This window comes from Leuciscus leuciscus (assembly GCF_965113295.1).
Source record: "Leuciscus leuciscus genome assembly, chromosome: 11".
NCBI classification, from domain to species: domain Eukaryota; kingdom Metazoa; phylum Chordata; class Actinopteri; order Cypriniformes; family Leuciscidae; genus Leuciscus; species Leuciscus leuciscus.
In genome coordinates this window covers 35,006,653-35,021,248 of record NC_138735.1, presented here as the reverse complement: position 1 = coordinate 35,021,248, position 14,596 = coordinate 35,006,653, and the positions used below count along the sequence as shown (strand labels likewise).

Below are 14,596 nucleotides of genomic sequence, written 5' to 3'. Positions count from 1 at the left end.
AAAGAAAAAAGACCTACTCACCCTGTGCACCAATGGGAGTATTCCTCACTGTTATGCAGAGTTCTATAACACTCTGACAGTGGGCAGTGAGTGAACTTTTTAGTTCAACTAAAGTGAACTAAAAAGTGAAATGTGTAATAAACAAGAGAAATTAAACTGTGTGAACTTAAATGTTAAACTGTTTGACATGAATGTGAACTCATAAATGAGAATTGAAATTAAACGGTTAGAAATGAAATGTTAAACAGTTTGAAATGATGAAATTAAATGACTATGTATACAGTATTTTAAATAAAATGAAAAGTTATGAAGTTAGAGTGTTTTTAACCAATGTTTTGACCAATCATTTCTGCATTGATCAGCAGATACGCCCTATTTTTCTTTAGAGGAATTGGAAATGTTTGGTGCCAAAAAGGCGTTTTTGATGTTTTTGCCATATTTTCAAGATTTTGCAAGGTTTTAGAATATGTTCATCGTGTTAATATGCCATAATATGTTCACTTAAGAACTTACTCCTACAAGTATGTATGTGGTTGCAATGTTGTGGTTGAAGGTTAATAAATACAGTTGAATGAAGCGTGGTCAAAATTTTGTTTTGGCTCTCCTGTAAAGTTTGTCAAATGCCACTTGCGCCCTTCTGGCTCCAAACAATGTGTAGGCCATACATGTATTTTTTTGAGCCAGAAGGGCGTAAGTGGACATACACCCCTCTGGCTCCAAACAATGCTCAAACTTTTGTGTTAGGTCTTTGTTGTTTTGTTGCTTTATTCAATACAAGTTGATTTCTGATGCGTCTTTTTGGCACAACTAGATAGAGCTCATCAAGACCTTTAATTTGATATATAGAACTCATTTTCGCCCAAAATGCCACTTACGCCCCTCTGGTTCCAAGCCCTCGATATCAATTATTTAATCCAATTTTGATACTACAACAAAAACTAGCAGCCTAATTAATGTGAATTTAAAACAAGTAAGCAGTCAGTAACAAAATAAGAACAAACAATCGAATTACAAATAGGACAAATAAATACAATAGAACAAAGAAAGGCTACAAATGAAATAAACTGTTTTTAGAGTTTTTCAGGTAGATCATCATCTAACAGGTACAGAAATTTGAATAAAGTAATCTAATGTGAAAAAAGCATATTCATTACTGTATAAATTATATATAGATGGATATTTTTATAAAGTTGAAAAGGGTAGCCTATTTAGTCAAGAGCAGTGAGTATTTCTTTGTCCTTTGTTTGATTAACATTAAAACACAGAAGCAGGATTATTAGACTGCTGCCCCTTTAAGACCGAACGCATTTGAACATGCTACGTTCATTTGAGATATACCGACTTTGTTTACTATAGGATACTCGCCAAGACGGGCATTTTTAACCTAATTTTGTGTGAATTCGTCCGTACAAGCGCAAGACGTGAAAGACAATTTAATTCAGTATTCGCGCGCTGAGACACTGGTTTGTGGGGCGCGCGCTTCGGATGTTTGCGTTCATGGAACTTCTTGACCTGCACACGTCCTGTAATAATGTAGGGAACCACGCGTTATACATAAATCAGGTAACAGTTCATGTTTTTTTTTACTTACATATACGATTTAGTTTAAATCCAAATAACATGTGCTGAGTGAACGATCAGCAATCAAGAGCATTCAACAGATGTGTGCTCGCTCTCTCTCTCTCTCTCTCTCGTCAGTTAACGTTAATAATAAGCTACATGCCTCGTTTTATTTTCTTTACCATTGACATCCGACTGAACAAACTTTCCACTGACGTCTGTTTAAAGGGATGTGCTCGACCAGCTCGCGCGTCTGTGCCATTGTGCACTTAATCCACTGCGCGTTTTCCTCTTATCAGCTCGCGCACCACAGCTATGTTACTATACACACGCACCTTGTACGAACCCTGTGAAATGAGCCCAAACCGCCGACATTATACTTTCCTATGCCTCAGTTCACCTCCACAAAGCACTCGCGGCGGGCAGTTTCGTTTCGCAAAATGTGCGTGGTATCGGCGAATTTTTATGAGTACGAGTATATGAGGACAGTATCGGCCCGATCCCCTATGCCAGTATCGGTATCGGTATCGAGACATCCCTAGCTGTTACTCTCATCTTCTCCAACAGTCAGAACCAGAGATGCTGTCGCTGCAGCTGGCCGAAGAGTCTTCAGGGTCTCGGTGTCCTCTGGGTGTTGGGGCTGCTCTCAGGCATGGGTGACAGGACCTACAGGCAGACAATAACATAAACACAAAAAGAGAGATGAGAGAACATCCTAGAAAAATGTCAGTTCTGCAGCTTTCAGCCTGAGACCAATTAACACTTTCCACTATTGAAAGAACGTAAGGGCGGCAGTGATGCATGCCTGGTGAACCCTGTCTTGATTTTCTTGAAGTCTTGATTAATGTCACAGCAGAAACATGTTCATTTGGTCTGAAACACATGTACTGTATGTCAGGTGAACTAATCTATTATGTCCTTCAAGTCAAATTGAATATCTGTCCAACACTTGGGATGCACTGACTATTAGCTTTCTGAATGCACTAATTTCACCTTTTCAACTTCAATTTGGCTCAAAGGTCTGTCTAAATTAACACTTTGAATGTAATCTCCAACAGAGTTTTGAAAGAAAGCAGAGAGTTCGTGCTTTTTAAGAGAAAATGCTTGGGACTATTTAAATTTCTTAATTTCGATTATTCCAAATGGCCCTGTAATGGCACTGTTAAGAGTGTTCCAATCCATCAGAGCGGATACTGCCAAAACGAAACCTACATTCTGCTAGTCAAAAGTGAACCAACTCCAAATCATGCCAAACAGTGTATGTAACTGTCTGTAACATCTCTATTAGCAAATGTCATGAAAACTATTTCAACCCAAACTAAAAAAGGGGGGAATTATATTTTGCATTGTGACTTCCACAAGTAATAACCCCATACATTTTCTCCATCTATATATAGAATTGTAAAGAAAACTTTCAAGACAGACTTATCATGAGCTCTGAGATAGCAATAGCATAGGCTGCCGTACAAATTCAAAAGCAGTAACTACTCATTTTGTGAAGTTATGAATTGGTTGCTTAGACTATGATCTGTCTAGTGACAGACAGTGCTCAACTGCAGTCAGATTAAGAGAAAACTGAGCATGAAAACTCAATCAAAACATTCAATTTACAGTTCCAGTGTTGATGTAGTCATTGCCTTTGCTGGGCGGTGCACTTTTGTAAAAATCAGAAGCCAGTGTGATTTCACCAATCAGAGAACCATAAGAGTAATAAGAACTTTGGTAAAAGAGATCAGTGGGGATCACCGACTCATTGCGAATGACATAATCGAATTAGTCTCCCAAAATTCTCAAACTACCTTGAATGCAATGCAACTTGCTTAGGATAAAAGTATTTGCCATGTAAAAAAAGAAATAAAACGTACATAGTAAATATAGTTGGCAAACGTAATTACTTTCTTTAGATAAAAAAAAAGTGAGTTTATCTACATTTGTGACTACGTACCTTAGAACCTTTCTGTTCAGCGATTTTTTCCCAACAGTTTCTCCATTTCCAGGTCACACTGCTTCAGCTGCTCTAGGATTTCTGCCTCCTGCAGAACAAATCACAAACAAATGCATAAGATTGTCTTTGTTTTTCACATAATATAAATTGTATATAACTTTGTGTTGATTTATTGGTTGTAAATTGATTATATATTGGTGATTACTTTTAGCAATCAAAATCAATCCATTTGCACATTGATCATATATTGTTTATTTGTAACCAAATATTTACTATGAAATGTATAATTTTAAATCAAATTATTTGGATGAAATAATGGATGCTCTAACTGACCCTTATGAAGCGATACTATATTAAATACATAAAGATCAAGATCAAATACCAATCTAAAACAATCAAAATACAACTGTTTTGGATATATATGCAAAATCTTTTTTTTTTGTATTATATATATATATATATATATATATATATATACACACACACACACACAACTGCATATTTCTATCTTGTAATTACAACTTTATACTTTACAATGTGACTATTTTAAACTTTATTTCATGATTAGCTTTCTTCTTTTTCTTTTCTTTGCTGTTTTTGTAGAAAATTCAGCTTGTAATTTGCTGTGTTTAGTATAATTTGCTACAATTTCAGTAGCTTGTAGTGTCGCCAACTGCTAGCTTGACTATAGTTAAACTACAATATGAATAGGCCTACCTGGTAGTTTTACAAGCAACAGTTTCAAATAGCTTTCTAAACACTGTCTATATGTTGATCTCAAGATTCTGAATGGCTCAGAATACAGTGTCAGTCAATGGGCCAGATTTATTATGTGCCAGGTATGCATAAATAAATAAATAAATAAATAAACCATAAGTCTCATCACTTAGAAAAGTATTAGCACACCTCTCCTCAACTAGCCACATGATTTGAGGATTCAGTCATGTCTGTAGCACAAATGGATTGGTTAAATCCCTAACTATATGAATGAGCAATAGTAATACTGATGGTTTCCTTAAACTCCAATAATGAAAAACAGATGGCCACAAAAAGAGTTAGGGAGTAAAATACTTTTCCTCATCTTATTTTAAATGCAAAAGGCTGAGTAGTAGGAAGAAGTAGTTGTAGAGGGGAAGAGAAAGAAAAGAGCAAAAGACTGTTGGGTTGCGTCTCAGGTACATACCTTCATTAGTTTCTGTGGATTATTATTCCCTCCGAATGTCGTAAAGGCAGCTGAAAGGAGACTATCATATTTCTCCAAGAGCAGTTTGTCATCTGGGGGGTAAATACAACTGTGCAGAGAGAGGGAGAGAAAAAGCTTTATCTGATTATCTGATTTAACAGCCTGGTCTGCCTGCTTTTCTAATCAATCACTTAAACAAACCTCAATCGTTCTTTTCACACATGCATTTTTCCATTAATGATGTGTATACTAATGATGTACTGTCTTTATAAAGTATCTTCTTATTAAACTGTCTGTACACTTACAACGCTCTCAATGCTTCGGTTTGAATGTATGGACCCTCATTATGCTACCGTGTTAGTGTGAGGCTATTTTGAGCCTTGTTAGTGGTATTAACTTGCGATTTGTTTTTACTTACTCTGTGCCCCATATACTAGTGTTATGAGCTAATCTGTTTTTATAAATAAAACTCTTTACATTCGATTATCATGAAAACGCACCCCAGGGAACGATCGACTCGGTAACCATGTGTTAATTACGCCAAGGTTAATTTTTCACTGGAGTTGTCCTTTAATGCAGTATTTATTGATCTTTTAAACTTTGTTAATGTTAGATGATAAAAATACAACTGTCTATTGTTAGGTCATATTAATAAATGTTTAAATTAACATGAACTAAGATTAATAAATAAAGATTAATAAAGTATTTTTCATTGTTAGTTCATGTTAACTAATGTAGTGAAACAACACATTACATACTTATCTAATTAAACTTTATTGTAAAGCGTTACCATATAACCATGAATTAGACCAATAGAAATTAGAAAACAATTTAAATTCTATAGTCAAGTCAAGTCATCCTCATTTATATAGCGCTTTTAACTATGTAGATTGTTTCAAAGCAGCTTTTTACTTTGATTTACATTTATTAAATTAGGGGCCGCTAAGACGACACTATTCTCTCTACACAGACTTTAAACGCGAACCTGTGAGAAACAATGATGGCGTTCACATGCGCATTAAGAATTGGTTCTATAGTTATGTGCGTTTGAATATATGTGCGCAGGTTTGGAATTCCCTACAAACCAAGCCTAAACAAAGTACTGGTGTTTCCTTATAAATTTTGATACAGAATTTTATTTTATTTTGTTACTTCGGGCTAGGTACGTGAAACGAATTTCCCGAAAACGCTTTATCTGTAGAGTGGTAAAGGGATCCTCCATAGGGAGAGACTAAAATTAGCATAGATGCCATTCTTCTTATGATGTAATAAGTACATCAGGATTTATGGGAAGTGTTCCTGGTTCCGGCTGACCTGATCTATGCAGCCTAACATTGAATTAAAGAAGTCTATAATGTGTTGTGTGTATGCTAGGTCAAAGAGATGTGTCTTTAATCTAGCTTATAACTGACAGAGTGTGTCTGCTTCCCGGACAATGTTAGGAAGACTGTTCCAGAGTTTTGGTGCTAAATAGGAAAAGGATCTACCGCCAGCAGTCGATTTTGATATTCTAGGTATTATCAACTGGCCGGAATTTTGAGATCGCAATAGACGTGAAGGACTATAATGCGTTAAGAGCTCGCTCAAGCACTGCGGAGCTAAACCATTTAGTGCTTTGTAAGTAATCAGCAATATTTAAAAATGTATGCGATGTTTAATAGGGAGCCAATGCAGTGTTGACAGAACCGGGCTAATATGGTCATATGTTAGACAGTATTCTGGATTATTACTTGAAGTTTTTTTGTCCAATAATTAGAATCTCAGTTTTTTTCAGAGTTTAGTAGTAGGAAATTACTAGTCATCCAATTTTTTATATCAGCTATACATTCCGTTAATTTTGTGAATTGGTAAGTTTCGTCAGAGCGTGAAGAAATATAGAGCTGAGTATCATCAGCATAACAGTGAAAGCTAATTCCATGCTTCCTAATGATATCTCCCAAGGGTAGCATGTACAGAGTGAACAGCAACGGTCCTAGTACTGAGCCTTGTGGTACTCCATACTGAACTTGCAATCGATAAGACATCTCTTCATTTACTGCTACAAACTGATAACGGTCAGATAAGTATGATTTAAACCATGCTAATGCAATTCCAATAATGGCAACATAATTTTCGAGTCTATTTAAAAGAATGTTGTGGTCAATGGTGTGAAATGCAGCACTAAGATCGAGTAACACTAATAGAGAGTTACAACCACGATCGGATGATAAGAGCAAATCATGTGTGACTCTAATGAGAGCTGTCTCAGTACTATGGTACGGTCTAAATCCTGACTGGAAATCCTCGCAGATATAATTTTTTTCAAAAAAAGGAACATAGTTGTGAGGATACCGCCTGTTCTAGTATCTTTGACAGAAAAGGAAGATTCGAGATCGGCCTGTAATTGACTAATTCTGTACGATCAAGTTGCATTTTTTAACAAACGGTTTAATCATAGCCAGCTAAAAAAGTTTTTGGTACGTATCCTAATGACAAAGATGAATTAATGATATTGAGAAGAGGATCTATGACCTCTGGAAGCATCTCTTTCAGTAGCTTAGTCGGTATAGGGTCTAACATGCATGTTGTCGGTTTAGATGATTTAACGAGTTTAACGAATTCTTCCTCTCCTATAGCAATGAATGAATCGAATTTTTCCTTAGGGACACTACAATGCACTGCCTGATGCGATACTGTAGTAGACGGTTGCATGGTTATAATTTTCTCCCTGATATTATCAATCTAATAAGTGAAGAAGTTCATAAAGTCATTACTGCTGTGCTGGTTGGAAACTTCTGGGCCTGAAGCTTTCTTTTTCGTTAGTTTAGCCACTGTTTCAAATAAATGCCTAGGGTTGTGTTTATTTTCTTCTAATAGGTTTGAAAAATAAGCAGATCTAGCAGCTTTTAAGGCCTCTCTGTATGCAATCGAGCTCTCTTTCCATGAAATGCGAAATACCTCTAGTTTTGTTTTCTTCCAGTTGCGCTCCATTTTTCTGGCTGTTCTCTTAAGGGCCTGAGTGTGTTTGTTGTACCACGGCATTGGACTATTTTATTTAAACTTCTTTAAGCGCAACGGAACAACTGTGTCTAAAGTGCTGGAAAAGAGAGAGTTAAAAGTTTCTGTCGCAATATCGAGTTCTTCTAAGCCAATTCGAGTGTAATGTCCCGTTTCCACCGTAATGCACATCTTAAATGTTGCAGCTTCAACACCTAAATGTGTTTATGTGCAAAACATGTTTTTGAAAAGTTCAAAACTGCTATTGTGGCTTAAATCTGGCAGGAGAAGTTTGGATCAGGAGGAGAATGTTTCAAATACAAGAACTGAAGAGGATGAGAGTGAACCGAGCACAAGTGCTAACAACAGTGTACTTTTAAGTACAATGCATTTTCATTTAATCTGTAAGTACAGTTTTTATTTCACTTTTAGGTGCAATACATTTTCATTTAATCATTAAAAAAATGACTTGTATGTAAGCAGCACACAGTGCAGTGTTGATGTTAAAACTGTGTTGTTACAATGTTTAAAGTGGCTGACAACAATAAATATTCTTATTATAAATAAAACTGCCTGGTTTTTGAGCTGTGCATAACTGTAGCTGAATAGTTAGGCCTACTACGCTACTGTATTTTAATATTGGTCATTATGGTGGTACTTGGAGAGCCAAATATTTTTCTGAGGTGGTACTTGGTGTAAAAAGTTTGAGAACCACTGGTGTAGTTCAATGTTCCACATTTATTGTATGTCATTATGTAAGTATCAGTATTTGCTTTAGGGCTGTCCCGACTATGGATTTTCATAGTCGAATCAGAATCGGCATGTCTTGCCTATAGTCGACTAATAGTCGAATCATGTGTATGGGGGTGGGGCTGGGGGCGGGGCTTTAACGTTTCAAAGCCGCGATGTACAGAAAATCACACAAAGATATAGAAGAAAATGTATAAAAACATTTTTGATCAATAAAACTAAGAAATAACATAAATAACTCCAGAAAGGCCACACTGCAGATTTGCATTTCACATGCAAATCAAATTAAATCGGCTAAATTACCTGTGCGAGCAGGCCAGCCTACAGCACAACATCGATGCACCGAAAAAATAAACAATTAATTTACTAAATTAAATTAGAACAGGATATACCTTTCTAATAAATAAAAATACAAAACGAAATAAATCAGAATCAAGTCACAGGATGAGGAGCAAATGTGTGCAAAATGCCTAAAGTGCAGGGGAACATGTATTCAAAACACAAGCCACAAATAGTTAGATTAGATAACCCTGACAGATTAATAATTAAAATTAAAATAAAGAAATTATTAAAATAACGATAGTAGCCAGAATTTTCAACTTTGTCTTTTTAACTGCAGAAACAACAATAAATGCTAAACTGGAGAGGCAGTCTTTTTAGCTAAAAATGTTCACAGCATCCAAAAATAAAATTAGAACCAGCTGAAAAGTTTTGAAATCACTTGTACCTGATCGAGAGAACAAATCCTGAAAGTCTTTCACTCTGTCTGTCCGTTGGAGTCTTTTCAAATTGTGCGCGCGGATAAAATACATTCTAACGTGAAACCCAGTCTATGCGTGAAACATGTTAACGGTGGCCGGCAGAAGTGCGATCATGGTTTTCCTGATGCTAAATCCAGCCTTGGAGAATATCCTTTCTAATCGTGTACATCCACACTTTAGATGTTCTTATCCCAGACATTGTTAAAGATTTAAATCCTTGCCGCGAAGACGCTCCTCTGTCGGTCACGGATTGAAAGTGAAACTTAAATCTGTCTTGGGGTGTTTGGATTTATTAACGCACGTTAAAAAATATTTATTAAAAGCTTCTTTCTTTGCACATTTTTATATAGGCCTACAGCATTATCATAATAGGCTGAATATTAACGTATTGACATAAAAGCTAGTTCTATGTGAAATCAAACATTGAGCGCCCTCATATAGCCAAAGTGGCATGATCCTCGTTTCATAACACCTCTGCGAAGATTCGACCGTGAGATCGGTAGTCGAATCAGGCTCCTCCTATCGAAGCATCGAATCTTCGACTATTCGGGGTCACCCCTAATTTGCTTTCTACCATGCACAAATAAAAATGTCACTGAACTTTTGCTGTGTAATTGTAACAATGAGCACTCAAACACACCAAACCAACAATTACTAAAAACACACACAAAAACTTTGCACAGGCACTTTGCACTGCTCCCTGAATCGACGCGCTTATTCATTTGTGGATGTAAACTGAATCCATAAGTCAGCTATGCTGTTTACTTCTGAATATTATATTTCATTCTGGCGTGCTTAACGTTATCGCTACTGTGTAATAGTAGCCTATGCTGTTCACCAACTAAACATATCCTATTCAATGTGTTCACAGTCTCTTTCACGGGCATCATTTGTAGTAGCCTATTCACAAACTGTTTGCTCAAGTGTAGCGTTTTCTCTGAGTTCACTGTGTGCTTTCTACCATGCACAAATAAAAAAAGTCACTGAACTTTTGCTGTGCAATTGTAACAATGAGCACTCAAACACACCAAACCAACAATTACTAAAAACATACTCAAAATCTGATTTTGCACTAGTTACTATAAATTACAGCAACACCTCCCCCTTTGCCTTTCAGACGAGGTTCATGACTATAACAGTAATCTTGCGGGACTCATTTAAAGTAATGTAATCGTTTGGTTTTAGCCAGGTTTCTGTCAAACACAGCACATCTAGATTATAGTCTGAAATCATATCATTAACAATGAGTGCTTTTGAAGTAAGCGATCGAATATTCAGCAACCCAAGCTTTAGCATTTGTTCATCCGCATTATAACTGTTTTTTATATGTTGAACATCAATTAAGTTTTTACCCTTAGATGGGTTTGGAAGTTTAATGTCCTAATTCTGGGAACAGACACAGTCTATATGATGATATCTAGGTGAAAGAGGCTCTATGTGATGGGATTTATCTGACCTTGGTGACGTGAGACAGCTAGCAGACGGTCGGTTTAGCCAGGTTTAGGTCGGTTTAGCCAGTCTGTCTGCTTTGAGCTCTAAGACTATGTGCCATATTACTAGAGAGAAGAGCAGCACCATCCCAGGAGGGATGAATAGACATGCCTTGGTGCCTTACTATTTAATTCTTCTGCCTACGAAGGCAGAATTGTTTAAGTCTTAGAAACAACCTTTGTTCTTGCTTTGTCCTCACATGATAGCCCAAGAAATTGTTTCACACCATGGCATATCACAAACCAAGCCACAAGAGACCCCACAGGAGTAAGCGGGCATTCTTACAGGATAACAATCATCAAAGCGGCTTCCCTACCTGTAGTTCCCCAGGTGGCTCTTTGCGTACTCGTCCCTGGATTCCAGCTTGTGTGATTGGGCCAGATTTTTTGTCTGAAAGCACAACACAAGTGAATAAGTGGTGAGAAGTAGGAAGAATGACAAAGACATAATGCCCTGTTTCTGCTGTGTAATTTAGCCACCCAAAACCGAATAACAATGTCACTGAATGACTCGTTTCCCATATTACGAGGCACCTTAATGAAGTCTGAGAGTTAGCAGGCGCATATAACAGTCTCTCCTCTACACTTGTTAATACAGGGGCTTATTCATAATTCATATAGATTTAACTCCCACTGTACCATTTTAATACATCAAAAACTATAATTGCGGAAAGGTCAGCTGGTCAATTTGAGTTGGCGCAGCAGGGTGTCTTCTATAATAGTGTCTTCAGCCCCCAATCCCCAAATCTCACTCCTCTTTTGCATCTAGCTTTGCCCTTTGAAAATACCACCTACCTGCAGTCATCTCAATCTCATTCATCTCTTCATTTAATAAAAAAGTTGATCGAAAGACCAATCAAGAACTGGTGCACAAAGCTCCATACATACTCCATACAAGAACTTACTCTGAAAACATGCTTTGTCTGTACATCTGCATTTTGAAATATGAATACTTATAAGAATAGTTTACTTACATCTAGTTTACTTACAATCATTTACTCACCCTCAAGTTACTTCAAACCTGTATGAATTTCTCTCTTCTGCTGAACACAAAAGAAGATATTTTGAAGAATGTCGGTAACTAGACAGTTGACTGTCCCCATTGACTTATAAAATACCATGGAAGTCAATGGGGTCCATCAACTGTTTGGTTACCGACATTCTTCAAAATATCTTCTTTTGTGTTCAGCAGAAGAGAGAAATTCATATAGCTTTGAAGTAACTTGACGGTGAGTAAACAATGACAGAATTTTCATTTTGAAGTGAACTATTCTTTTAAATACCTTTTTTTAGTTTTGGAGGTTTTTAGACAAAACACGGGCTAGATTTCAACTTGCATTTTCCACATAAGCACAAAGACTCAAGTCTGGAGCCATGGCTTTGACATCAAAACATTATTTTGCTTCTTAACTTAAACATGACCTAATAAAATGTTGCTCTCTAACAGCTGAATGGGTCATACCAGTTGCTGTATCCTGCGCTCGAGTAGTTGAATTTGTTTCTGGCAGTCCACTGATCTGGCCACCCGTTTCCGTATGTTTCCGGGTTCATACAGCCGTCGCTGGTTTTCCGCTCTCTGCTTGGCCAGATACTGTCGTTCATCACTCGCTCTGGGTAAAAGCAATAAAAAAAACAGGAAATGCTCAAGTAATAGCACTCAAAGTAGCCTAAACTCCCAGCCGAAATCCTGACAGACTCCGAGACTCCATACATCACTCGACTTGACAGCATTCAGCACGTCAAGATTTTAAGATAGAAAATCAAAATATACTGTCCATAGCCTTAAAAAATCGATTTTTGCCATATTTTTTTTAATTAAAATGTCACATAAATCAGGCCAGGAATGATTTATTAACAAATCCCTCTGAAAATATCTTCAGAATACTGCTAAGTATATAACTGGAGAGTGTGGTGTACACAGGTGCTACATAGGCTGAGATGTTTGTACTGGAGAATGACAGAAAACTCATTTTGAGAAAACGGCAGTTAAAGAGTTAAAGAGTTAAATAGCTCTAAATGAGATTTCATCGTTTGCTTTAAATCCCGCTTTGGACATTCACGATTGGTTACTGATAGATAGGAAATGCCCATATTTGGGTTCCATAGCATTGTGCAGGAGACTCAGAGCTTTACAACGATCCCGGTCATGACAGACTTCAGTAAACAGACGGATCTCGGCGTGTCCCGTGGGAATGCTGACTTCTTGGTAAATTGGGGAGAAACTTACTGCCGCAAGTAAACAAAATGTAATAAAATAAACATCTTAATGTATATTTTCAACGTTTTCTTTATAGCAGCTTGAAAGAACACATATTGAAGGAGTAAACTAGCCCAAAATCTCAAAACTGACCACTGCATGAAAAATCTATGTTTTTGCCTGCCGTGTCTCGCCTTAAAATAAAAATACACAATTACTGTAATTATTTAAAAATTCTAACAATAAAAATATGTCTGAGATGAGTGGGATAAAATAATTTGCTCACCTTGTTATATCCTTTCCACTTTGTATAACTTATTTCATAACCATTTAAATTCAGTAAACCTGGTAATTCACATTATATCAATTCCGATGGCAAAAGATATCTTGTTCAAAATGAAGACAAGAAATATTGTGACATTTTGTGGTTATCAATCTTGAGTTTGTCTTTAAACCTACATGAACTCCACACATCTACTAAATATCATCTTGATTTCAGTTGCATAAGGGTCACGGCAAAATGGCTCAGTTAGTTCAGTGAAAAAAGATAGATAGCCCTGAAAAATGGTTGGCCTATCACCATTTGTTTGCAAATGCCACTTGTTTAAATATTTTGTTATGCAAAGCAGTGACTTTCAGATATTTTTAAGTATAGCTCAAGTGTCCAAATACTTTTTGGGGCCTTCACACTGCAACAGAACACACTGTAAATACCACAGGTACACGTACTGTGCTCACAATAAGCTAAAACTCAAATTATTTTTCATTCTTACTGTATCTTAAATCAAACAGTAGCTATAACAAATGCATGAGGACCCATCAAAGAGTTTCAGACAACTTTTTAGTTGAGATCAAGGAATCAATATTTTTGAAAACAAAAAAGACTGTGGACAGCCGACAATTGAGAATGAGTTTCCTGATGAACTCATTCGCTTCTCTTTCTAATGGGACTCTGGAGAGAGTAATGCTTCATACCTGATGTTGAGCAGTTTCAGGGCATCGAGTAAAGCCCCCTTCTTCACATCCATATCAATCTTGTCATCTGTCCCAAAACTCGGAGCACGATTGATCTGTAGAGGGGAAAAAGAGAGAGAGAGAGAGAGAGAGAGAGATGTTATCTTCTTTCATATTGATCAAAATCAAAACCTGAAGCAATCACCAACTTTTAAAGGGGACTGAGAAGCCACAGTAGAAACGGTCACTATTACCCATTAGTGAAATTAGAGGAGGAACACACAAATTGTATTAACCATGTTTATGATATTTTTATTTATCATAAAAAATAAAAATCAAATAAAAAGCACCTCTGGGTATGAAACCCGGTTCTGAGTCTCCTACGAAAGAGACAACTTAATTGTCCGCTCATTGAGCATGGAAAACAAATCTTAACATTTTTATGCCTGGGACAAAGAAAATCACATGGGTTTGGGACAACATGAGGGCGAGTGAATGATGACCTCTATGGAGTGAAGCGCTACACGCAGGTCATGTGACGTTCAAAGTTCAAACAATTGCAACTTTGATCTTGTTTGCTACTGAGCTTTCAAAGCACAGCCAGTGATTACTAGACCTAGACTGAATTTGTAGGCGTCAGCATGCAACCATTGTGAAACAAAGTTCCAAAAGATAAGCAGAAACATTGCACTTCTAAGATATCTCATTCTAAAATAGCTTTGCATGTGTCCTTCATGAATTAGGCAATCTGTGAATGCAATTCTACGTCACTACAAATAG

General features: G+C 36.8%; 1 protein-coding gene across 1 annotated transcript; it reads right to left on the bottom strand.

Annotated features, from left to right (window-relative positions):
• Positions 1–1,112: 1,112 nt before the first annotated feature.
• On the bottom strand, positions 1,113–13,890 carry LOC309509639 (tubulin polyglutamylase TTLL7-like; the record flags this gene model as incomplete). Its single annotated transcript, XM_082184415.1, has 6 exons — positions 1,113–2,226; positions 3,506–3,593; positions 4,689–4,797; positions 10,983–11,056; positions 12,128–12,275; positions 13,838–13,890. 5 exons carry the CDS (start codon positions 13,888–13,890, stop codon positions 3,522–3,524), a joined length of 456 nt encoding a protein of 151 aa, XP_082040541.1. The 3' UTR covers positions 1,113–2,226; positions 3,506–3,521.
• Between the last annotated feature and the right edge of the window lie 706 nt (positions 13,891–14,596).